At 49.1% G+C, this 22,500-nt stretch overlaps 2 protein-coding genes across 2 annotated transcripts in view; one reads left to right on the top strand and one right to left on the bottom strand.

Moving 5' to 3' along the window:
• LOC133114380 (dynein axonemal assembly factor 5) overlaps positions 1-16,144 on the bottom strand; it is a 31,399-nt gene extending 15,255 nt beyond the window's left edge. Inside the window, exons 1-8 of the mRNA XM_061223695.1 lie at positions 15,596-16,144; positions 13,952-14,136; positions 13,687-13,811; positions 13,086-13,204; positions 9,634-9,866; positions 6,678-6,902; positions 2,896-3,036; positions 345-513 (exon numbers count right to left, since the gene is read on the bottom strand). Coding sequence (XP_061079679.1) covers positions 345-513; positions 2,896-3,036; positions 6,678-6,902; positions 9,634-9,866; positions 13,086-13,204; positions 13,687-13,811; positions 13,952-14,136; positions 15,596-16,124 — 1,726 coding nt within the window. The 5' untranslated portion in view covers positions 16,125-16,144. The remainder of the gene's footprint in view (positions 1-344; positions 514-2,895; positions 3,037-6,677; positions 6,903-9,633; positions 9,867-13,085; positions 13,205-13,686; positions 13,812-13,951; positions 14,137-15,595) is intronic.
• A 1,938-nt stretch (positions 16,145-18,082) lies between these two features.
• Positions 18,083-22,500, top strand: part of LOC133114074 (cAMP-dependent protein kinase type I-beta regulatory subunit-like) — a 20,031-nt gene continuing 15,613 nt past the window's right edge. Inside the window, exons 1-2 of the mRNA XM_061223269.1 lie at positions 18,083-18,451; positions 19,346-19,533. Coding sequence (XP_061079253.1) covers positions 19,360-19,533 — 174 coding nt within the window. The 5' untranslated portion in view covers positions 18,083-18,451; positions 19,346-19,359. The remainder of the gene's footprint in view (positions 18,452-19,345; positions 19,534-22,500) is intronic.

The raw sequence follows: 22,500 nt of genomic DNA, 5'->3' as shown, positions 1-22,500 counted from the left end.
GGCCTAACTGAGGGCCAGGTTCTACGCAGTACGGCCTAATTCTGTCAGTGTGTTGTTTTATTTTAAGGTGGTCTCCGAGGGGGGAAAAGGAGATGAGGGAAGGGAGAGGGGTTTTGGAATGCGACTTTCATGATTTGATTAATAACTCTGTGATTACCATAGTACTTAAAAATAGTATCTATATCCAGTGTTTAAATACAGAGCGGATAATGGCCAGATAAACAGGCTGGATGAGGATATTAAGTAAACATTCTGCAGTATAATTTATGGTCATTGATAAATGAGACGCCTCGTGTTCCCCGTGATTCGAGACCCTGACGCCCCCCCCTCCCCCTGTCCCGTACCTGACTGGACGACAAGGACCTGCAGCTGCAGCCTCTGGATGGAGTGATTGGTCCAGGCGCGCTGGGTTTGGGACAGCCAGCCAATCAGCTGAGGCATGTGCTGTCTGTATAGCTCCGCCTCCCCGGCCAGCCCCAGCTCCGAGCACAACGCCCCGGTCGTTTCCTCCACCTGAGAGAGGGAGGCAAGTCTGTGAATCATCCACACTGTTTATGATAATGATGATTATCCATTGTTGAGAGTGCTTGTACCTTTATTTAAGTCGGATAATATATGTACGTCATGTGAATAAAATTCAGTTGAATTTACACACACGCATACACAAATTTTGTGTCAACAGCGAGACCAGCTGGACCCATCTGTAGCCTCTTCTGGGAAGCTATGGAGAAAAGCAGCCCACGTCCAGAGAATCACCCTCCTGTCCCAGTGGACCCTGACCGGACCGCTAAGACCGGGTCACTGAGACCACAGTGCCGGTCCACTCCCGGGATGCAAGCCTGTTCTTTCCAGACCTCCCCCCCTGGCCTTCCATGGAGCTGGATATGGCCAGTGTTTAGATCCAGGGGATGTCACTGTTTAGACTGAGAAGGCCTGTTTTGTTTCCCCCCCCCCTCTTCCCCCTCGCTGCCAGATGACTGCGCGGTGAATAATCCTCACGCTCCCCACCTCTCCGGCACGTAATGGCCGCCCGAGGCAGGAGCCGACTGCACGGGAGGGCCACCAAACACCTGCTGCAGCACTCACACCCCCCTCCCCCTTCCAAAATAACCCCCCCCCCCCAGCTTCCCCCCTTCCACTTTCCAGCCGTTGGTCTAACGTCCCGCTGGAAAGGTGCAATTTCGGCACCCTCTGACTAAGTGGGTAATTGCACTCTTTGGGTATCTCCCCCCCCCCTCCCCCTTTGAACTAAAACGAATGTTGCATTCCTCAGATATCTTCTCCGCGCTCAGAGTTATAATAAGGAAAGAGAGTGGAAAGAGAGGGACGGGGAGCAGCCACGTGTCCGCAGAAGGGAGGTGGAGAGGAGCTCATTGGAAAAACGCACGCGCAGGGAAAGATGGTTGGTCGTAGCTGGCGTGTGGTCATACAACAAACTGTGTTCAGAAACTTTAACCCTCTACCCTCTCTTGCTTGGACTCTCCATCTGGAATGGTTAGTACGCCCTTTGTAGGTTTAGAAATTGGGGTACCCATCCATTTTGTCACCACCCCCAGGGCCTGGCAATGATTTCAAAACCATACGATGCCAAATACGGCTGCAATGAGGTGCCAAATGGAATGAGACACCAGTACCGACCGATTTCTCACCAGGTTTGTAGTGGTCGCTGTTGTTTCCAATGGTAGCTGGTGGTAGTTTGTCGTAGAAACTGCAGTTTAGAGCCATATCTGTCATTTCTAGTGGTAGCTTCTGTTTGTAGTGGCAGTTGTCGTTTGTGGCAGTGAGTTTTGTTTGTAAACCATGGCTGTATGTAGTGGTGGCTGTTTATTGCGGTAGTTGTTCATAGCGGAGGCTGTTTAGAGCAGTCTCTGTCGTTGAAGGTAATACTTTTCATTTGTATTGGAAGTTGTGGCTGTTGTTTGCGGCGGTAACCGCGGCTGCCGTTTGCTGCTTTAACAGCGGTAGTTGTCGTTTATAGACTTTTGTTTGTAAACTGCGGCTGTTGTTTGCGGCGGTAACCGTCCGTTTGGATCGAGAAAACCGATCCTTCAGCCGCCTGCCCATCTCCTGCTGCAGTGCGGGGTGCACATTCTCAGCTGGGCGGTCCGTGCCTTTACCTCTCTCTCTCTCTCTCTCTCTCTCTCTCTCTCTGCGGTCTGGCAGGAAGCGCTAACGGCTGAATGAAAGCAGCGGCCTCCCGCCAGGGCGTTGCGCTATTGAATCATCGTCTTTCACTACCTGCCGTCCCCTTGCGCACTGAGGAAACCCGGCACTGAACAGGGCCTGGGAAAAACGCTCCAGATCCACTCTCAGGTCACAGGTGCTCTGCTCATGTGCATTTCATCCATTGCGTGAACCAGTGCCAAGGTATGATTTCATGTGAACGATGTCAATTCAACCAAAATCCAGCTGTCTGTCTGCTGTCTACTGCCAGTTAGTTATATACTATATTGCCGTCCATCTACAGTGCAGTGCCCAAGTATTGGGACAGTGGTACAATTTCTGTTCTTTTGGCACTGTACACCAACAGTGAGGTTAAAATACAGATTGTCACCTTTAATGTGAGGGTTTTTAACATCCACATTGGGTGGTCAGTGTAGGAATTACATCCCTTTTTTATACACAGTCCCTCCATTTTAGAGGGCCAAAAGTAATTGGAAAGTTGGCTTCTTAACTGTTTCTGATTCGTCAGGTCTATGCAACTGCTTCCTTAGTATAAGAAAGCTTTCAGTGTCTAGTCTCAAAAGAACATAAATTGTACCACTGTCCAAATACTTAAGACTGCACTGCATATCCGCCTGTTGGCCGCTGGCAGGTTGGTGGTTCTGAGCGTGCTCAGTGCTTTGGGACCGGAGGCCTGCTGGTTCTGAGCGTGCTCAGTGTGGGATGACTCACCGTGCTCCAGAGCTGGGGCTCAGTGGACAGGCTCCTCACCGTCAGCAGGACCTGCAGCAGCTGGAGGCTGATGGGCCCACAGTCCCCCTCACACACACCCAGCAGTGCCTGCACACAGCCCAACACCTGCACGTACACACACTGAGGGAGAGAGACAGAATCAGTCAGTCAACACGAGGGAGAGGGCAAAAGGAAACACTTTGGTGAATGCAACCTTTGTTAAGCATTGAAGAGGAAGAGAAGAGAGAGAGAACGTCTGTGAGGGACTGAGACTGATTGACTGAGTGAGTTAAAGGAGTCGGTCTAATTCAGTGAAGGAGTGAGTCAGTCTGTAATTCAGTGAGGGAGTGAATCAGTCTGTAATTCAGTGGGGGAGTAAATCAGTCCGTAATTCAGTAAAGGAGTGAATCAGTCTGTAATTCAGTGAGGGAGTGAATCACCCAGTAATTCAGTGATGGAGTGAATCAGCCAGTAATTCAGTGATGGAGTGAATCAGCCAGTAATTCAGTGAGGGAGTGAATCAGCCAGTAATAGTGATGTAATGAATGAATCAGTGACTGAAAGCCATTTCCTCCAATTGACCAATGTGGGACAACTGACTCTTCGTCTCCATATTCTCTCTCGCTCCCTCTCTCTCTCTTTCTCAATCAGAGGTCTGCAAGGCCAATTTCCAGCTAATCTCTGGGATCACGGCCCCAGTTTCCTGTCTTCCTCGGTCCTGTCATTAGGGGGGGCAGGTCAGAGACGGCCTCCAGGTGTTCGGGCTGGCTTCGGGGGCCGGGGCCGGGTAGGGGGAGGGTAGGGGGGAGGGGGGACAGGCGTGTGGGAGAGGGGGGGGGGGGGCACGAGGAGAACAGTGGCATAGTGGGAGGGACAGCTCGTCAGTCATTTACACTAAACACAGTCCAGGTGACCTATACACACAGGTATGCACACACATATGCTTATGCAATTACAGGTTCTCTCTAACACGCATATACACACATACACTCTCTCTCTTATGCACTCTAACAGCCACACACACACATACACACACACGCACACACACACCTGCGGCTCACAACATTGCCACTGAAGTAACCTTTCGCCGAAACGCCAGGTTAAGTCCTGCCAAGTCCACTGTGGTCGTCTGTGGCCCCCCGCCCTGGCTGTGTCTCGCGAGTGAAGCTGTTTCCTAATCTCTAGCGACCCCCCCCCCCCCACCTGGAGCAGGCGGTCGTGAGAGGGGATCTGAGCGCTCGCTCATCGCGGAGTGGAGATGAAAGCAGCCGGGGGGGGGGCTACTGTAGGTCAGCGCGTTTACAGCGGAGCGCTGACGGATGAGCGCTTTTAAGCGCCGCACGTAAACCCCTCTCCTTCCCCTTCCACGGGCCTCACCTGAGCCCCCACACGCCAGGCCACAGACCAGGGCCGACTCCGCCGGCAGGCCTCCCTGTCCTCCGCACGGCCCAAAGCAGCCGGCAGGCCCCTGTTTGCTCTACACGGCCCAAACCAGCCGGCAGGCTTCTGTTTGCTCTACACGGCCCAAACCAGCCGCCAGGCTTCTGCTTGCTCTACACGGCCCAAACCAGCCGGCAGGCTTCTGCTTGCTCTACACGGCCCAAACCAGCCGGCAGGCTTCAGCTTGCTCTACACGGCCCAAACCAGCCGCCAGGCTTCTGCTTGCTCTACACGGCCCAAACCAGCCGCCAGGCTTCTGCTTGCTCTACACGGCCCAAACCGGCCGCCAGGCTTCTGCTTGCTCTACACGGCCCAAACCGGCCGGCAGGCTTCTGCTTGCTCTACACGGCCCAAACCAGCCGGCAGGCCCCTGTTTGCTCCGCACGGTGACGTCGGTGAATTAGGATTCGCTCCTTTGCATTTCCTCCAAATCTGGGTTATTTAAAAAAAAAGAAAAAAAAAGAAGGGGCAAATATTGTCCTTAAAAGCGGAGAGGTTAAGCGCACAGAGGCGCGGTGTGGCCTGCCCCGGCCCCTGCAGTCCCCACGGGCCATCGTGGTTTCGGCTCCGCTTTGAACATTATTTGAACTTTTATTTCTCCGCCGTGTTTTTTCTCTGACCGGGCCAGACCTCGCTCCTCCGAGCGCACAAATCTCTCTTATGTGTGGAGGATCAAACAGGGACTGGCTTCTGCCCACTAATGCTTACTTTAAAAGCAAAGTGACCAATTCTGCATTTTAGACTCTTTTTATTTCCCCTCTCCCTCTTTGGGCCACGGTTGGGTTTTTTTTGGGGTTTTTTTTTTTTTGCAGAATTATATCTGCTTTTGAAAATGTCTTGCACAGTCAAATACACGAGAGGTTTATTTATTCTTTATTTTGAAAAAAGGGGTAAGAAATGGGCAGGCTTGACATACTTATATGATGGATTGGAGAGGTTAGAGAGACAAGTAATGCAGACAGACAGACAGATGGACTGACTGACTGACTGACACACCGGCAGGGTTCTTGCGTGTCTCTTTGCGCGTTTGGTTGATACGGGCTGAGCTGAGGACTCTCTGAGGCCAGGTTCTGTTCCTCCTCTGACTTCGGGGCCTCCCTGCCTCCGCCCCGCTCCTGCTTTCCACAGGCCCAGGTGTGTCTGAGTGAGCCGGGCTTTAGCGGGACCAGAGGTCCAGCACCATCTGTGACTGTGCGTGTGACCCCGGCCCCACCGGCTCTACCCCGCCTCGGGTCCCGCCCGCCCGCCCTCAATCTGTCTCTGAAGCCGCGGGACTCCGATCGGGGCGGGGTGTAGGCGCAAGGAGGCGTCGCCGCGGTGCCAGACGCCAGGGGGGACCGCTCTGAAAAACAGCCCAAGCGGTCACCTCCCCCCCCCAAACGGCTGGAGGGGACGGGGGGGACGGGGCCAGACAAAACCACGCAGGGGTCAGGCCGAATTAGCGGGCTTTATTATCGCCGGTCCCGGGGAGGAAATTCTTTCGGGGGGGGGGTGGGGGGGGGGTGTCCCAGGCACGGGTGACTCACGGCCGAGGCCTCAGAAAATAGCTGTCTGTCGGAGCGGCGTTATTTTCATATCAAAGGAAGCGCATTTAGGACGAGCGACAGAGGAAGTGCCGGACCGCTCTGGTATTTTTCCAGCCGTACACAGACACCAGGGACGGGGGATGTTATTCACAGACCGCTGACTGGAGACTTTTCAACCGCTACTTAACATGAAAAATAACGCTTTAATCGCGGGGGTTACGAGAGGACGTTACTGGCTGCCAGACAGTGATTTTTTTTTATTTTTATGGCCGAAACTTTGAAATGTGCGACAGGGAAACAGACTCTGCCCGGTGTTTGAGGATTATATTTGTTCTGCTGGAGTTTGATGTTTGGTATGATGTATGCTGCAGTGTACCCATTCAAAAGCGTGCATATTACATTCTTTAGAGGAAAATAATCGTACAAATACACAGTTATGGTTGTTGTGGAAGAGGGAAGGCGCTAACACATGTTGGTCGACTGCAGTCTCGAGATACAGTCGTTCAGGTTCAACGAGAAACAGGTGTCACAGTTACAAGTCAGGCAGAAAGATATCACTGGATCCTGAAAAGGTCAACTGTCACAGTTACAAGTCGGCACAAAGATATCACTGGATCCTGAAAAGGTCAACTGTCACAGTTACAAGTCAGGCACAAAGATATCACTGGATTCGGAAAAGATGAACTGTCACAGTTACAAGTCAGGCAGAAAGATATCACTGGATCCTGAAACAACTGTCACAGTTACAAGTCGGCACAAAGATATCACTGGGCTCAGGACCTCTCGGGACACAGGCAGAAGGGCCGGTCATGTCACCTGCTGGGACTCGTGCCACAGGTCGGGGTGGGCGAGGGCGTCCCCGATCCGGAGGAGGTGCGGTCGCAGGGCGTGGCCCGAGCCCCCCCGGAGCACGGCCGCCAGCACCGCGAGCGACGCAGAGGAAGAGGAGGAGGAAGAGGCGTTCTCCGCGTGCGCCAGCAGCAGCTTCAGGGAGACCTCGGGGTGGACGAAGCGCCCCAGCAGCTCGGCCGATTCCAGGCACTGCGCGGAGAGACGGAATTTCCCATCAGTCAGTGCTCCGGACCGCCGGGCGCTTCCTCGGCCCCCAGCTGCATCCGAAAGCCTTGGGCTCAAAGGAGCCCGGCCGCTGCCGTCTATAAACGCATCAGCGCTCTTTTGTTCAGAGAGCAGGCAGCTGTGTCCTGACCAGGGCCGCACGGAGGACCTGCTGTCCATCCCAAACCTCCAGGGCGTCTGCATGCACTCCAGTACCAAGACCTGAGGGAGTCTGCATTTACTCTAGAACCAAGACCAGAGGGGGTCTACATTTACTCTAGAACCAAGACCAGAGGGAGTCTGCATTTACTCTAGAACCAAGACCAGAGGGGGTCTACATTTACTCTAGAACCAAGACCTGAGGGAGTCTGCATTTACTCTAGAACCAAGACCAGAGGGAGTCTGCATTTACTCTAGAACCAAGACCAGAGGGGGTCTACATTTACTTTAGTACCCACACCCGGGGACATCTACATTTACTCTAACGCAAATATCTGAGGATGTCAACCAGACCTGGGTCAAACATGAAACTGTTCTGGATTCAAATAAAAAAGGGCAAAGCCCGCAGACTGGTCTTCTTGGTTGGCTCAATTGTACCAGGCCAATCAATGAAAAATATTGAATCCAAAACAATTACATATCTGACCCCGATCCGTCTACTTACCCTCAGATTTTGGTACTGGAGTATATGTCTACATTTACTCCGATACCAAAACCTGAGTGTGTCTATATTTGCTCCATAAAGACCATCAGGCTTTGCTGCAGCGTCAGGTCAGGTCTTCCATAGAGACGTGCCTGGAAATAGCATCTGATGCTTTGGGAAGAGGATAAATGGTTCCATTCTGTTCAGGGTCTCTGCTTTCATTCGCTACACAGAATTAAACACCATGTTTTTATTGGGTTCGGAGGCACCAACCAGGTACCTGAATCATGAGGACCCTCGTCCTGACATAACCGACAGGGCTAAAAAATAACAAAAATGGCAATTTTTTCCCCCCTCAGATATGTGGAATATTTTAATCTTTAAATGGTGCATATTCCCTGGCTGGAAACTGAGTGTAGTCGTGTACCTGAGAAACAATAAATGCAGTGTAATAGTCACAAGACCAATGAAACGCGAAAGGTCAAAGATGCCCTTGAGAGGCAGGGGTGGTTCTCAAGCAATTTCACATCGCATTTAACGCGTGTCAAAGCAAATCTTTAAACTATTTTCAGATCGTCAGGAAAAACAAACTTCTTAAAATAATACCTGGGAGAAGTGATTTGTTGGACGGTCCAACCGCACATCAAGCCAGTGGCCTTCCGCAAAGGCTGATTTATTGATCTGACGTGCAGCCACGTTCAGCCTTGCGCTTTCCGAGGGGTTTTACAATGGAAACCTTTCCGTGAGTTAAACGGAAAGGTCAAAGATGTTCAAACACTTAACAGTAAAGGCTGTTCTCCCAAGCAGTTTTCCATGCCCTGTATTTATGCGAACAATGTTTTCACTCTCTAACCAATATTCACTGTAAAAACCCAAAAATAAGTCACTGAAAGTATTTTCGTCTTATATTAGGCTTAAAATCTTATTTGTTGCTAAATACATCAAACATATGCCAATGAGTCTGACTCATTTCAAGATTTGCCAATGGAGTGAGAATTTCACTTGCCAAGCAAACAGTAACTTAAAACAAGCTAATATTTTCTACTTGAAAGAAAAATAATATTTTGGGTTTCACATTCACAGATTAAGACTAGTCCTGGACTACATTCTGAAAACCTGAATTTAGTCCAGGAATTAAGCCTAATCTGTGTCTGTGAAACTGGCCCAAAATCTTGTGGAAAGTATGAACTTGTCTAAAGTTTGCTTGGCTTGTATAACACAAACCGTTTGCTTGGCTTGTTTAAAGTGAAATCTTCTCGCTTCGTTCGGCAAATCATGAAATGAGACAAACCGGCTCACCTTATTGGTGACACGTTTTTGTCTTAAGGCCCGGACACACCAAACCGACGGTCGGCCGTCGGACGTCGGTGGCGCCCTGTCGGCCGAGTCTTTCCGGTGTGTCCCGCGCGCCGACACCCCGTCGGCGTGTTTTGGAGGGCTCCGACATGTTGAATCGGCGTCGGAGCCGTCGGACGTCGGTGAGAGCTCTCATCGACGCCTCCGGGGGCTCCGACGCCGACCGTCGGTTTGGTGTGTCCGGGCCTTTAGGTCCGATGAGAGGACTGAAAGGCTGGCCGAGGCAGAACTGATCGGCCCTCGGCGAGCGCACGGGAGAGGCGCGGGAGAGAGGCGCGGGAGAGAGGAGCGGGGGAGAGGAGCGGGGGAGAGGAGCGGGAGAGGCGCGGGGGAGAGGCGTGGGAGAGAGGCGCGGGAGAGAGGAGCGGGAGAGGCGTGGGGGAGAGGAGCGGGAGAGGCGTGGGGGAGAGGAGCGGGAGAGGCGCGGGGGAGAGGAGCGGGAGAGGCGCGGGGGAGAGGAGCGGGAGAGGCGCGGGGGAGAGGAGCGGGAGAGGCGCGGGGGAGAGGCGCGGGAGAGGCGCGGGGGAGAGGAGCGGGAGAGGAGCGGGAGAGGCGCGGGGGAGAGGCGCGGGAGAGAGGAGCGGGGGAGAGGAGCGGGAGAGGCGCGGGAGAGAGGCGCGGGAGAGGCGCGGGGGAGAGGAGCGGGAGAGGCGCGGGGGAGAGGCGCGGGGGAGAGGCGGCGCGGGCGAGGCGCGGGGGAGAGGCACAGGCACTCACGCTCTGGACGACGGCGGGCTCTCCGTCCGCACAGCCGCGGTACAGGGTGGCGAGCAGCGGCTGCAGGTGCTGGGTGCTGTGGTCCTCCGAGTGCAGCAGGAGCACGCTCAGGAGCCGCGCCGTCTTGGCCCGCGTGCCCGCCAGCCAGTCCCCCAGGTCCCGGCCCACCGCCGGCAGCAGCTTGGACAGGTTCCTGGACACCAGCTCCCGGCACCCCAGCCCCGGCCTCTCCACTGGGGAACAGCAGCTGGGTCAGTCAGCAACTCAGGAGCTTCATCTCACTCACACACACACACACACACACCAGCACACTGTACATACATACACCATACACACAGACACACACACACACCAGCACACTGTACATACATACACCATACACACAGACACACACACACCAGCACACTGTACATACATACACCATACACACAGACACACCAGCACACTGTACATACATACACCATACACACAGACACACACACATACCAGCACACTACATATATACACCATACATACACACCATACGTACATACACCATACACACACACATACCAGCACACTGTACATACATACACCATACATACACACCATACGTACATACACCATACACACAGACACACACACATACCAACACTGTACATACATACACCATACATACACACCATACGTACATACACCATACACACACATACCATCACACTGTACATGCATACACCATACACAATACATACACACCATACGTACATACACCATACACACAGACACACACACATACCAGCACACTGTACATGCATACACCATACACACACACCATACGTACATACACTTACACTTATTTGTATATGCAGCACATGTGTGAAATCTAGCATACTGGCCTAAGCTACGGAGTGACTAGAAGAACAGTGGCTCTACGGTCTTTCTGATCTGGGTTTCCTTAAATGGCCATCCAAAAAAATAACCATTTGCACATATGACTGGCGCACTTAATTTTGAGGCTGTTACTGAAGGAGCAATCGAGCCAATGAAAACTTGGTTTATGTTTGGACTTAATTACAGAGCAGCTCATATTTCACAGACATTTAATACTGTTATTATCCATATATAATTTTTCTGCGGTTGAGACTTCCTGCCTGAAAAACGTGTCGGAACAAGCGAAGCGCCTTCTGAACCGGCCGTCCACATCCGCTCAGCTTCACAGACGAGGTGGCTTTCCGTAATAAGGTCATTCGTAAATGAGGAACGGGGAAAGAGGGTCATTAATCAAGCCCCGCACACACAAGGCAAGACAAAACAAATCCAGGTTTGGGAGGCCTTGAAACGTCTCACAGAGACCTTTGTGAAGAGGGCCCTGTGGATTTATGATGACCCCATCAGAGGCTTCCTGTGGCGCCCGTCTCCGCTCACGAACCGTGTGACAAGGCAGGACGGGAGCTGGGTGAGGGGGGGGCAGTATCTGGGTGTGTGCAGTTTTACGGGGGTGCGTCGATGACCACAGACACGTCCTCCCCTCCCACACTCCACGGGATCCCACTTTCTTCAAGCGCCAGCTTTTCTGCCATTACCGCCCCCCCCCCCCCCCTCCCCTCCTGCACCTGCATCCTGTTGGCATCTACAGCCCCGTTACAGGAGACAGTGGCAGAGCCCAATATTAATATCTCTCAACTGCCTGCCCCTTACTTCAACCCCCCAGCTGTGTCCCACAATGTCCCCGCTTCCCAAAAGGGTGTTGTACAGGACACCCCCCCCCCCCCCCCCCCAACACACACACAGTATACAGGGGAGTATTACATTTCTAAAAGGAAGGAGGAAGGAGGTTATTAATAAAGATTTTTTTATCTGCAGAAATCCTGGACAGATCATCACCTGCCTCCTCCCCGTAAGCGTGAAGGCTGAGCCCTGTCCTTCCTCCTCCCCGGGCTGTGGGGGCTTTCCTCATTACACCGCTGACAGACGTTATTAATAGGTGCTAATAAGAAGCTGTGAGCTTCCAGACTCTGCTTCTAACCCCCCCCCCCCCCCCCGGGCCCTCCACTCAGCTGCTCAGACAGGACAGGGGTGGGAGGGTAGAGCAGACTTGCCCCTAATTGCCCCCAACCCCCCAGGTCCGGGTGCCATTACTCACATCCAGAGTGTCCTGAATGTGGACCTGGCCAGCAGAGTACAGGCCAGGGGTTCCCTGCCCCCCCTCCCAAAATATCGGCCAATCGGTCTCGGCGTAGCGGCTGTAATTATGGCGGACCCTAACGCCGGACAGAGATAGGCCATTCATCATCTGCAGAGTCGGAGGGCGGAGCCAGAGCCAGGTTAATTATTTTACCTTTAGGCCCACAGGTAAAAAAAAAAAAAAAAAAATGTAAAGAAACTGTGGTGAGAAACTCCTGAAATATATCGTTTGTTTCCGAAAGAGATGATTTTTCAGACGATGGGAATTTGAGACCCGCTTTGGCGTCTTTTGAGGTGAAGGCTTTCAGAAGGTTTTCAAGTTCCCTGGAGTGTTCAGGTGACAATAATCCCCACGTTAATCAAATCTGAGAGGATGGATGGCCTGGTCATGCAGAGCATCAGACAGGTGCACAAAGCACAGGATGGAAATGAGGAGCTGAGCTGTGGACGGCTTGTTGCCAGGAGATGGGGGAAGAACGTGGCGACCTCGACCCCTTTAGCCGTCAGCCAATGAGGAAGACTCTGAGAGGAAGAGTTTTTTTTTCCTTGTTTTTTTACTGTGGCCACCATTCCTTCCAGCAGACCTCCTAACTAGACGTCAAATCCGCGCCAACCGTAGACCGTACGAGCTGAACGTCGCTGGTGCCACTCCGATTCTGACCTACTTTGAGAAAGCAGCTCAGAAAACGTGACTGAAGATTACGGTCCAAATTGTAAAAAAAAAAGAGAGAAACTTTTACGGATGATTTACACCGTTTACGGTTGACAACCTGCGTTTAAGGGATTATACCTGGCGCAGAGTTCCACGCGTAATCTGTTTCCAGGGCGCTAAAACATCTGAGGTAGGGCGTACACGTGAGACTGTGTTCTTTAGTTTGTGTAACCTGCGCTCAAGTTTCAAGTGAATTTCCTTCTTCAAAGGGTGTCAAACGGTCTGTTTAAACTACAGTGCCAAATTACGCTCTGCTGTCTTTAATCACTGCAATCCCGCCGCCACCTATCCCGCAGCTTGGGTATTCCCCCCCACACCCCCTTCCCATTTACTCAATTTCACACTGCCGTCAGCAACAAAGGTGTACAGTTACGTCTAAACGGGGACCTGCTTGTATGGACAAACCACAGGGCTTGTGTGGTTTGCCACAGACCTTCTTTTATCTCTCCTTCTCCACCTGATGTCATGATTAATGCTAACCGACAGCGACTGTTTACATTTACGAGGTTGGCGATGGGGAGAGGGGAGAGGGGGGGTGCAATCTGCTGCTGTAAGCAGTGTCAGTGCCCTAGCTCACCTCCAGGGGGGTAATGTGCAGGGGGTTCCAGGAGGAAGTCCAGCTTGTCCTTCAGGTCTTGTTCGTTTTCCTTCTCCCACTGAGCTCCCGTTCGCCTCCACAGGTCCTCTGCCAGGAGCCTGGGGAGTAGAGCGGAGCAGAGATGCTGTGTGGTGTTCATCGGCCCCATCGACAGAACCCCCGTCCTGTGAACGCCACGCTGGCCTCTATGTCTCCCCCTAGGGTAAATTGCGGTGACTGCCTCTCACTGCTGAAGGAGTCATACCTCCCCATCTCCCCACCCCCGCTCTCTCCCCAACTCAGTGAGCACCTGCTTTCGGATTCACTCCGTCTTGGGATGACTCGAGCACATTCACAAAAGGGGCTGATGGGAGGTGAAGTCCAGAACCCGCCCGCCGCACTTAAGAAGCTCATGTTCTGGACTTCATCTCCAATTACTCTGAGATGCTCTACCTTTTAACTTCAAGTCAGATCAATCCTGGACAGAACTGGGTTATAGTAAGTGAGTGTGAAATTGAAGTGACCTGGTATGAACGAGACCAAAACTGAAGACCTGTGGCCTACGACGTGGTGATCCACCGGAGTAATCCACTCGGTTTACCTGATCTCCGGGACCTCGTCGGTGAGGCTGGTCAGCAGGAGAGGGATCAGCTTGTGGAAGAAGGAGTACCTGTCCGGCAGGTCCAGAAGCCAGCCGCCAACGACTGCCGTCACAGCCTTCCTCACCTGGGGGAAGGGAAGCGACCAGACTCGGGACCCACGCTCATATTTAAAACCATATGTAAGTCGTAGACGAGGCAGGACTCGCACCCGCACCGCCACGTCAACAACGGACGTCGGGCGGAGCCCTGAAGCCGGTCTTGTACCTGCGGCGAGTCGTCAAACAGCCTCTGGGCCAGGTGCGAGAGGACGTCGTCCACCGGCTTCCCGCTGCTGTACTGGATGACGGCGCCCGTGGCCTCGACGACCGCCACGCGAACGCGGGAGTGCTGGTGCGACACGGTTTGCATCAGCGGCTTCACCAGACTCTCCGCCTGCATGTGGAAGTGCGCTGGAGGGGGGGGGGTTCAAGACCGTGGGACTCAAAGGCAAGGCATTTGTTTTGCTAATTAAAGGTACAATAGGTCATTTCTGACTCATAACGGTCAAGAGAGGAATTACAGCAACAAATACGCTCAAACCACAACACCACAATCCCTCCCCCTTCTCTGTGAACGCGCTGAAATTGAAACACCATTGGCTGTGGCAATTAGGACCAATTTTCAGCCAATGAGCTTGAATTATTGTACAGCTATAGATGTTTTGGTACAGAGTGCCAGCCCCTCAACTGCATATTTTGAAACCTGAATTTAAGGACTATAAACACAGGTAGAGGGCGAGTCAACATGTCAGTGAGCCTTTTTCAATGATAGGAAGGGATTTACAATGGTCTTGTAACAATATTTGAACACAAATCTTACCTATTCTACCTTTAAATAATGAATGCATCCATAGCTTATCTCTCTATGACGCCTGTGAAGGTTGCTCACACTTGGAATGGGCGGGCATAGGAAACATGGTGAAAGGTGGAGGAGCATTCTAAAAACTCGAGGGCTGTTTTTAAATATTAATTAAATATAAAACATGTATAATGCATATTTAGAAGTAATACATGTTCAGTTATAGATAGTGAACCGCAGCAATTGATTTACTGTGTATAATTAATTGAAAATCTGAGATGCGCATTGTCTAGGTTGGTCTCTGGTCCTCTCTTCCAGAACTTTCGACGTTAAAAGGAGGAGACGCAACCGCTCACGTGATTAAACCGATCCACCTGATTGGCGTTGTACTCAGGTCTTACAACAGGCAGACGCGATAGTTAGCAGTTTATTATAACTGTAAGGCGCATGTAAAAAGCGTTTTGCTGTCATGTGCTAAAGTGCCAGGGCTCCATCGTTTTTTTCGCAGTCTAAGCCATCCATTAACTAAAAGTCAAAACGATTTCTATAAATACAGCCTCCAAGCATAATTCATTTAAATATAATTTTTACTCCAAACAAAAATGAATCAATAACGCATAACCACATATTATTGGATTATTGAATTATAGTTATGCATGATCACTAAAGTACATGATTATTTCATCTGTGATTATATTTCAGCAGTAAAAAGCCTCTCTTGAATCTCGATCGAAGCGGCAAGTGAGCTCACTGTTGCTCGCTGGTAAACACAAGCCTCATGAAACCATGGCAACCTGCAGACTCCAGCCACAATTCCGTGGCTAACTTTAGCCAGCAAACAAATATCCAAAAGTTATCGACAGTCCCAATTAATCACACGGCCCACATGCATTTGTTTCAAAAGAGTCCTGGTAAATTATTATTGTAATAAATTATCAGAAGTGTCCATCATTAGTTAGCCGGCTACCTTGGCTAAGTTAGCAAGCTAACGTTGGTATGCCAGAGCTAGATCTAACCATAGTTTTACAAACGGTAGCTAGCTTCCCTAACGTTACAACGAATGACCGTTACCTGGTATACTTCTGGCGAAGTTCACAGTGCATTTACAGGTCTCCTTCTTGACCTCTGGATAAGGGTCTACGATAGTCCTCTGCAGTATCTTCACCATGTCATCAAGGTAAGGAGCCAGGCGGCTGCCGCACACCTCCACAGTCAGGCTAAGAACCTCCACCATCGACAGCCGCAGTTCCTCCGCTGGCTCCAGGATCTCCTTGCCACCCAGCCGATGGGTGAACGCGGGTATTAAATAGGGCAAACAGTCCTCAGGCTTGGGTACACTTCGAATAAAGTCACCAATCATTTGAATGGCTGTCTCTCGGCATCTTTCCATGGGATCTGACAGGCATTTCAAGAGTGATTTCAGAATGGACGCGAACACTTCCTGGAGCACGTCGCTTGACAAACTTTTCTCAAATGTCTCTCGTCTGATGGATTCCAGCGCCCGTTTTCTGGTATTCTTGCTGTCTTCATTGAGACAGTTTAGGTGCCGGGCCAGTGCTCGCAAAACCTCGGCAGCACCACGCTCGTCTCCTGTCGCCATTGTTGCTACTGCTTTCGTCGTTATGGCGACCACGTGCGCTACGACAAACACAAACTGCTTTACGTCGGCTACCGGTTCAAAATTTTGCAAACTTTATTGCTTGTTAAACAGTTTCTTTGTAGTCATCTATAGCGTTAAGTTATTGTAAGTTTTTTCAATTATTTAAGTTTTTTTTCACATTTTTCCTTTTTTGTTTGGAGACTTCGGTTTACGTCGCTCTGGATACGAGCGTCTGCTAAATGCTTTGTAATGTAATGTAATGTAATGTACGGAATGTACATTGAGCTCATTCCTTAGCTACCACTGCATAATCACACGGTCACTGAAAGATACATATGTGACAAAAAAATATGGGGAAACCCGACACAGAGGCAAAAAAAATCATAATCCAACTGCACTGCCTGGAGAACATTGTCCAATCCCACAAATTGAATTATAGAATTGTTCTGAATAACGAATTATGGAAGAGCGATTTAATATTTATGATTATAATGGGGGTGGCAGAGTAATGGCTTCTTGTCATGGGATTTCCCTACATCAAAGATCCCACTGTGCTAAACCATGTTTTAAGATTATGCAACACTGTATGAAAGGGAAGCTATCTTCCCAAGAATAACTGCAGGAATAGCATTTGAAATATGATGTACTGATGAAAGGAAATATCTCCCATTCAAATAAAATGCTAAAAATCCTCAGCGAACAGCAATGCCACCAATACCAGTCGGTGTGGAACATCTAAAACATTGACATAGCAGCATAGATATTTTATTTTCCAACCAAACAAAGCCTGAAGGGCAGTAAAAAAAACAAAAAAACTTTTTGGAACCATGAAAGGGATGGATGAGAACCTCAACTCACCTGGTTTTATAACCTCATAAAGGTTGTTTATAACCTTGAGAAGCTTAATGGAGAGGCCAGGCAGAAAAAAAGTGCATCAGTGGACATTGAAGAGTTAGCAAAACCAAACCCAAAGAGAGGAACAGGATGCCAACATGGCAGTCTGTGAAAATAAATCTTCCTGCATCTTTGTGGCATTTTGAAGGAGATGCAGATCTGACCTGATTTGGAGCTGAGATCAGACAGTGTTCGAGTCGCATACAGCACCCCTACAGCCCCATACAGCACCCCTCCCCAAGAAAGCTTTCGCATCCTGCCATCCAAATATAGCACTGTCTCCTCTTACCCGGCAAGCCAAGTGCAATTAGCATCTTCATTTTGACTTTTGCATGAAACACAGTAGTTGCCATTTAAAATGTCAGTTTGGGTTAATTAAAATATTCTTGTGGGGGAGGGAGGACACTAGTACAAACTGCACTTATCGTGGTTAAAGAAAGGTTTCAGATGAAGGATCTACATAAATGCAGCATCACACAACGTATTTTCCCCTCTGTCAGTGGGTGTGTATGTGTGCGCGCCTGCTCTACTCATGTTTAACTATTCAAATCATTTCAGCTGTACATGGTGCACCTTATCTGATGAATAAAAAAATAAAAAAAACACATCCATTATTTTTATTTATTTATTATTATTATTATTATTATTATTATTATTATTATTATTATTATTAGTTCATTGCCTCAGGTAATTGTGCGCTGAGTGCATATGGTGGACATTTTGGATTAGTTTGTATTTGAAAGCAAAATGTACACTTTTTCTTAGGTGTTTCTGAATTCATTTGGTCACTGCATGACACACATAGCCTGGGTACTGTCTTAACCTGTCCTGCTGATGAATTCGTTTTTTTAATGACATTTGATTTTTGTTGTTCAATTTGTTGTTTGCTTGGTTTAAATGACTGTAGGCCACAGTATGTAGTCCAAGGAAACAGGTGGCACTTCTAATAGGCAGTGCGCACCGCAGTACATGTGAATAAATACTTCGGCTTAATAATCCAAAAGAACAAGCCACCCACACAAGAACAACTTGATCTAGTATAATCGTGTAAACAGAACGCTGGGGTGTCATCACTACCGCTATAACAAACACGACTGATAATATTTTAGACACGGTGTGAAATTAATAAAATATAGTGGACAAATAAGCGTCTCCCCAAAACACATACATTAATGAACATGCCCCACATTAACAACGGTGCATTTTAACCTCTGGGGAACAATATATCATAAACGAAATCCCTCTGTTGGGCTCGAGAAAGCAGCTTTGCGGTGGAATAAAGCGAGGCAGATTGACGTCATTGAAACCGACGCAGAGAGAGCCGACCGAAATCAACAGCAGCAGCCAGCCAGCCAGCAACCCCGAGTACCTAACTACAAACATCCTCGGCGCTGTAGCACACCGTTGCTAGAGAGCATCTTCAGAAAATAACGGTAAGAATATTATTCGATATTGGTGCAACGCACCTGAACGATAGTAAAGGCTCTTCCTGTTTGCTTAAACGTATGGCTGCATCTCCAGATCCATTTCTCATCTTTCTTTTTCATCTGACAATACCAACTGGCTAGCTAGCCATGTAACATAGATGTATAATATAGGTTCTACACATAAACAGAAGCTTGCGATTAATATTCTTGTTGTCGGGAAGATGTTGAAATGAGATATTCTCCCTGGCAAAAGAGCATATTTGATTATTCTGTTTAATGAAGATGCATGCCACCAGATTATTAATTATAGGTTGCTGCGAGGTAGCCTATCTGGCTAATCTTTTCTTTTGATACATAAGCTTTAGGTCCATAAACGGATGCATTTCCTTTTAACACCATAGGCATCTCTTACTTCCGCCAATTTCACGTAAGCTGATGCTTTCGTTTTACCGCTAACAGGTTGGTTTAACAGCGTGGTTGTCTTCGAGGCATCATTTCTGTTGTTTGTGATTCCTTGTGGAATTCATCATCGCTCCGTTTGAGACAATGATGCGCTGTTTTCGATGAATAAACACGCCGGCTTTCAATGTGCGTTTGCATCAATATGAAGCGTATGAGGTCGAGATGTTAAATATATTTTATTTTCTTTGTAATCAGTACTTAAGATCGCAGCGCTTGTCCACTGCGCTGCTGAAACGTCACACGGGACTCCATCCCCATCAGCATCAATAAACAGGAAACGAAGTGATGGAATAGAAGTCACGTTTCAGTAGAGGAAAATGCAAATTGACATTAGCTCTCTGCGAGGGCCGTTCCGTAGGACACATGAAACCACCTATAGAATTTACTCTGTTTTTTTTATTATTTATTATTATCCCTCCTCTTCCTTTCCATGCACAGAGGTAAGCGATAAGATGGCCACCTCCTCCTCCAATCTGGAAGAAGACGAGAGTCTGAAGGGTTGTGAAGTTTTTGTGCAGAAACACAACATCCAGCAGATCTTGAAGGAGTGCATTGTGAACCTTTGCATCGCAAAGCCCGAGCGTCCTATGAAATTCCTGCGGGAGCATTTTGAAAAGCTGGAGAAGGTCAGTGAAAGAGTTTTACAGCATCTTTTTTTTTACTGTTGAGATCTAGGACTTGTTTTCTTTTTTTATGTTGATAAAGGAATGAATTCAAACAAGGGGTGTTTTTGTCACTGTTGAAGAAATTTAGATTATATATTTAGAAATATGTATTTTATCTTCATGGTGCATGGCAGGTTTTTTTTCCATATGAAGAATAAGGTTAATAACATTCCTTCTGATTCATTAAGATTTTGCCTGTTGCAAAAATGTATTTAATTGAGAATTGTGATTGTTTTTACACACAGAACATGTAAAGGTTTCTGTCGGCACCCTCTAAGAATTATTTGGATTTCTTGTTTCTCATAAGCCGTATTTCTCCCATGTTTTCAGTTTTGGTGATATCATCACATATGCAGAGCCAGTGAATTAACTGGAGTTAATATTTAGTTAATATAGTTAATAATTCAAATAACATATAAGTCATGAATTCCAGCGCGGGTCAAGAACAGTAGCGGTTACAGCCATCCCCTCTCTGACTCCAGGCCATCTTCTTGAGCCAGGGGGTCACCACATCAGGAGGGATAGACATTGACGTTTTAGTATTCTGGGCTGACACCAATCAAATTACTGCATGAACTCCTGCTAGAAAGGAATTGCCACGCTTGGCCTGAATTTAATCAGTATCAACATTTGTCTTTAGCTTTGACGAATAAATGCAAGTGACAGTTACTCTTAATTCCTCGTCGAATTTAAGGACAATTATTGAGTGAATCCAGGTCCTTGTTTCACACGGAGACAGACAGATTTGGGGTACGGGCTTGGTTCCTTGTAGGCGATAGTCAACACACGCGCTGAATTTCATAAGAAATAAATGTAACTTACTTGTTCATGTTTTTGCTGGAATGTGTTGGAACAGAGTGGTCAGTTGGTGTGACGGCTCTCCCAAAATCAACAAGGTACCACCTCCATGCTCAGAAAGCGGGGTTTAGATGGTTTTGAGTACAGGGATGTGAGCTGCTAGTTCTTATCACACTGCAGGTTAGTTGGTGGACGGTACGCACAGCTTAATAGGTGTGCCGCTGCGCATCTGATCGACCAGCAGGGGTCGCTGGTGAGCGATGAGACTTGCCGACTGAAACCCTTCCTTCTCCGGGTGATGCTAGAGCCAGTTGCGAATCGCGCCGTGAGGCTAACCGTCCCATTTACCATTGGCACTGTCCGGATTTAGTATCGGATCGTCCGACACCGTCCACGCACGAGAACGGTGCCTTAACAGGATGAGCCCCCCCCAGCAGCCCGGTCAGAAAGGAGGCGTCATTGCTGCCCTCGCCCTCATCCAGACCTGGAGCACGGATGCGAGGCTTGCTTCTGCAAAAGAAACCCACCTCATCAGCTGTCTAGAGGTTGTGAAAAAAGCATGAAGTGTGAGACTGGATTTCATCCTAGGGTTTAGTAGTACACACAGAAACGTCAACTGAAAGCGTCACCTTGGGCAGATATGAAACGATGCCTGTATTCATGTGCTGCTAAAAAGGCATCGGTCATTGGCATTTTGCTATTTTTGAAAGTGATGGTGCCAGAAGCGCTCAGGTATTATTAGCCCTCTTCTTAGTCTTATTTTTCGTCTATGTTTGCGGCTACAGGTTTCATTCACTTACTCCCTGTCAGAAACAGAAAATGGTCATTATTTGTAGGATATATATTTGATGTCAGGTATGTGCTGTCTGTTTCTCTGGGGTCTTAAGCGGGCATATATATATGGGTCAGGTAATGATACTATTATTGTCATCGTCGCAACTTCTTATTATTTCACATGGAAGATGACAAGTGCAGTAAGTGTAGCTTAGTCTTTATTGAGTGAGACTCCGGGGATTTGAACCCACAGCGAGCTAGTCTGCCCACCAGCCGCTTAACTGCTTCCCTCTTCGCCGGCCACACGCTATTGTTTTAAGTGTTGTCTGATGGGGGCACTGTCGCTGAAATAGCCCTGTCGGAGGGATAAAAGATTTTGAGTTTTGTGTGATCCCTTTCCTGGGGGCCTCTTGTACTGTCACACGGTGAAGCCAACAAAAGGCCTTTTGAGCCTCATTTAGCCGAAGCCTCAGCCCTCCGCCTTGTCTTTGGTCATGGCGATCTCGGGTTTAGGTGCTGACTGGGTATCTCGCTCCGGCCTGCGGGCGGCCCTTTGGTTTTCGGGGGGAGCGGTGCGACTGCTGAGGGTCAGCTGACCGCCCGCCTCGCGCTGACCCGCCAGAGGGGAGGCGGACTGTCACCCGACACACGCAGTATTCACCATCGCCTACAGGCCCATCAGCAATCTGCACTGCTGCGGGCACCAGCAAGGCTGATCAACAAATGCTGTATTTACAGAAAATCAGAGCGCTGTCTCAACTCTTTTTACTTGAAAGTTTACAGCTCAACCTCTTGGGTATCTTAATATCTCTAACAGTTGTGACACTTCAAACATTTTCCTCGGTCCTTGATTTTGTTCTATGAACCGTGTTAGAAAAGCAGTGGACCTCTGTTGCCGTAGCTACTGTGCCGCTGTCTGATGCCGCTTCGTTTCCGATGTTCTCTGGGATTATGACTCGCAGGAACGTGCAAATTATGGATTATAATTCATACCTTCCATTAATTTCCCAGATTACTGCCAGTCATATTGTGAGTTACGGGTGGATGTAGGGTCCAGCTCCCTCACGTGCAGTGTGTGTGTATAAGAGAGAGTGTGTGTTTGCCCACTGTGTGTGTGTCAGCCTGTATGAGTCTCCTGCGTGGGCAGGGGTTCGATCCCCCCCACTGCCCCCTCTGCACTGTGATCCCTTCTCTATCTGCTGTCTCCCTGTCTGAATAAAGTGCAAGCGGGGCGGACAGTCTGGAAAAAGAACAGCACTCCCTGTTCCTGGCCAGGTTATTAAATAATGGCCAAACATTGTTATCATCGGTATAGTTACATTTTTTTCGTTCTGTTGACCTTGTTATGTGTGCTGT

This window comes from Conger conger, chromosome 16 (assembly GCF_963514075.1).
Source record: "Conger conger chromosome 16, fConCon1.1, whole genome shotgun sequence".
Taxonomy (NCBI): Eukaryota; Metazoa; Chordata; class Actinopteri; order Anguilliformes; family Congridae; genus Conger; species Conger conger.
Note: the sequence above shows the minus strand (reverse complement) of the source record. Positions and strands in the feature narration are given on the sequence as shown.